This window comes from Gaeumannomyces tritici (genome assembly GCF_000145635.1).
Source record: "Gaeumannomyces tritici R3-111a-1 unplaced genomic scaffold supercont2.6, whole genome shotgun sequence".
In the NCBI taxonomy this organism is placed as follows: Eukaryota; Fungi; Ascomycota; class Sordariomycetes; order Magnaporthales; family Magnaporthaceae; genus Gaeumannomyces; species Gaeumannomyces tritici.
In genome coordinates, this window is record NW_008804550.1 from 2,250,032 (window position 1) to 2,252,696 (window position 2,665).

At 56.4% G+C, this 2,665-nt stretch overlaps 3 protein-coding genes across 3 annotated transcripts; 1 reads left to right on the forward strand and 2 right to left on the reverse strand.

Annotated features, from left to right (window-relative positions):
* Positions 1 to 147: 147 nt before the first annotated feature.
* On the reverse strand, positions 148 to 862 carry GGTG_11138 (hypothetical protein; the record flags this gene model as incomplete). The annotated part of the gene is made up of 1 exon (XM_009229018.1): positions 148 to 862. Exon 1 carries the CDS (start codon positions 745 to 747, stop codon positions 148 to 150), a length of 600 nt encoding a protein of 199 aa, XP_009227282.1. The 5' UTR covers positions 748 to 862.
* Positions 863 to 948: 86 nt separating this feature from the next.
* Positions 949 to 1,353, forward strand: GGTG_11139 (hypothetical protein; the record flags this gene model as incomplete). The annotated part of the gene is made up of 1 exon (XM_009229019.1): positions 949 to 1,353. One exon carries the CDS (start codon positions 949 to 951, stop codon positions 1,351 to 1,353), a length of 405 nt encoding a protein of 134 aa, XP_009227283.1.
* A 736-nt stretch (positions 1,354 to 2,089) lies between these two features.
* Positions 2,090 to 2,642, reverse strand: GGTG_11140 (cutinase; the record flags this gene model as incomplete). Its single annotated transcript, XM_009229020.1, has 3 exons — positions 2,090 to 2,313; positions 2,400 to 2,560; positions 2,632 to 2,642. 3 exons carry the CDS (start codon positions 2,640 to 2,642, stop codon positions 2,090 to 2,092), a joined length of 396 nt encoding a protein of 131 aa, XP_009227284.1.
* Positions 2,643 to 2,665: the final 23 nt, after the last annotated feature.

A 2,665-nucleotide genomic window follows, 5' to 3' on the forward strand; every position in this document is an offset into this window, starting at 1 on the left:
CCCCCCCCCCCCCCCCCCTCGACGTTTCGTTTCGATGCCAGATGCCAACCCCTTTTTGCGCAGCCCTGGACGACCTGGAAATAGCACACTCAACGCGCCATTCGCATCTAGAAGGCGACAAGAAGCATCTACGCGAGACAAACCTTGCTACCGCACTGCCAGACGCGTCCCGACCGGCCGCCGTGGGGGAGCCCTCTGGTTGTCGGCTGTCACGATGGCGGCCGTCTCGACGTTGCGAGATTCTGCATGTCGTCTCGAGTCATGATTTGAGGGCGGCCTTGGTTTGCTGCTCGTGCCGACTTGGCCAGGAGCTCGGCTTCCTCTTCGTCCTCCATCTATACTGTTGAGGGAGACGGGTAGTACGAGGCCGAGCAGGGCGGAAGCATCCAAGTCGTGGGCGCGGCCCTGCGCGTCCAAAAGACATTCCGCAAGGCGCGGGCGGGCCGGATGTTTCGTTTCGGGACGAATCCGGGGACTGCCAAACCCCACGTAGCAATTGTGACCCCCTGTGCCTGGCTTGGCCGTCCGAACCCCCCACCCGAAATAGCAGCGCATGAATAGCCAGCCGTCCAAGTCCACCATGGTGGTGTGCCTGCTTTGGGCAAAACGCAGTCTGTGTATGGCTGCGTATGGACAGAAATGGTGCTCGCCGTGATCAAGACTAGACTTGACTTTGGTATAAGAGAGAGGGCATCTGGCAGCATCCATCTCGACCAGAAGAAAGCCTCCATCATCATCCCATTCCATCAACCATCATCTCATCTACATCCTCATCTATATCATCCTCTACTCTCACATCATCTACTCTCACATCCATCTACAACCACATCCACCACACTCCATCGACTGCCATCTACTCCAGCAACAAACAGTCAGCCTCCAGGGAAAAACCCTAGAGCCAACTTCACCAACACCAACAACAAACAAACCCCGACCCCAACCGCCACAATGAAGTTCTCCAGCACCCTCATCTTCGCCACCCTGGCCCTGGCCGCCCCGACCCCCATCAGCATCCAGAACGCCGCTCTCGCCGCCCGGGCCGTCGTCGTCGAGTCCCCGGCCCACTTTGTCACCAGCGGCGGCGATGAGCTCGCCCAGCGCGACCTGACCGCTACCGCCACCGCCGCCGAGATCTACCGCCGCGATCCCGAGCCGTCCAAGTTCGGCAGGTTCCTCAAGGGCGCCTTCAAGAAGCTCGGCAAGTTCGCCATCAGCACCCTCAAGAGCAAGTTCGGTGGTGGCGGCGCGGCTGCCGCCGCCGGTGGTGGCGCCGCCGCGGCTGCTGGTGGCGCGGCTGCCGGTGGCGCGGATGCTGGTGGCGCGGATGCTGGTGGTGGTGAGGCCTCCGAGTAGACGAGACAATGTCTCGTTTATTCCCTTTTCCAGTCTTTTTCTTGTCCCTTTTTTGTTTTTGTTTTTGCATCTAGCGCCGGTGGGTATTCTTCATGATGGGGCCGTCGCTCAGGGGAGAGCGGGTGGCATTTGTTTGGCTTACATTTTTGGGTTTTGATAACTCCTGTACTGATTTACCCTTTATATCTTTACCAATGTCTTTTTTTTCTTCTCTTATTAGTCTTGTACTTTAGCCAGGTTGTTAGAAGGGGTCTGTTTTGTTGGTCTTTTGTACTCTACGTTGTTTTATGCTCCTGTTCAATTTCATCCCACAAGCCCTTTGAATCCTCTTGAATAGTGAAGTGTCATCAAACGCTCAAGCCTGCCAATATTGTTAGTACTACCAGACAGGATCTGTTCCAACGGCTTGAATATCGCAGGTTGATCTATATTGGGCGGTGCGAGGATTGGGCAGGCTGTAACGGCTAATACAAAGCAGTTCCGTTCACGGAACGGGATACCAAGGTGCACTTCTTCGCTAGCTATTCATTGATGCACCCCTTGGTTTGCCCAACCGCCCCAGCACAGGGTAAAATGGACGAGGGCGAGATGCTTAATCAGATAATAGACATGGAAAATATACCAACGGCTGCTACGCCATGCTTCGCAATAAATCCGTACTATTCTAGGACCAAAGTAGCAAAATCTCGTGTCTAAATCGTTTCGAGTCCGCAATAGAAAACACGCAGTCTCGACATTAAGCACTGAAAGGAAGCCTCGTACCATTCCGTAGGCCCGCCGTGTTGCTAGCTGGGCTGAGCTTGGTGATGAGTAGGACAAAGTCGGCCGCCTTGCCGGCGTCGCGGTTGTAGGTGAAGTGCGGGTCGAAGAGCTGCTCGCCGCCCTTGCAGATGTCGTCGCCGTTGTGGCAAAAGATCATGGTGTCGCCCGACGGCAGGCCCGGGACGGGGGCCGAGTTGTCTACCAGGGGGTGTGAAGTGACAACGTCCGTGTGAGCAAATCTTGTTGTCCAAAAAGAAGCGGGTGAGGGCAAGGAAATGACGCACAAGGGTCCCCAAAGGTGACGGCGGCCGACACGGCCGAGATCATGCCCTGCGGCCCCAGTATCTTGGCGGCGTTGTGTACCAGCTGCCCTCCCTGGGAGTAGCCCGAGAGGATGAGCTTTGTCTGCGGGCATTTCTGCTTCACCTGGAGTACGAGATTTGCCCTGGTGATGCCGCGAAGCAGAGGCGAGTGGCGAAAAACAAAACAAGGTTAGCCAGGCCATTGGACACACACACACCACACATACACACACACGCGACCCGCCCCC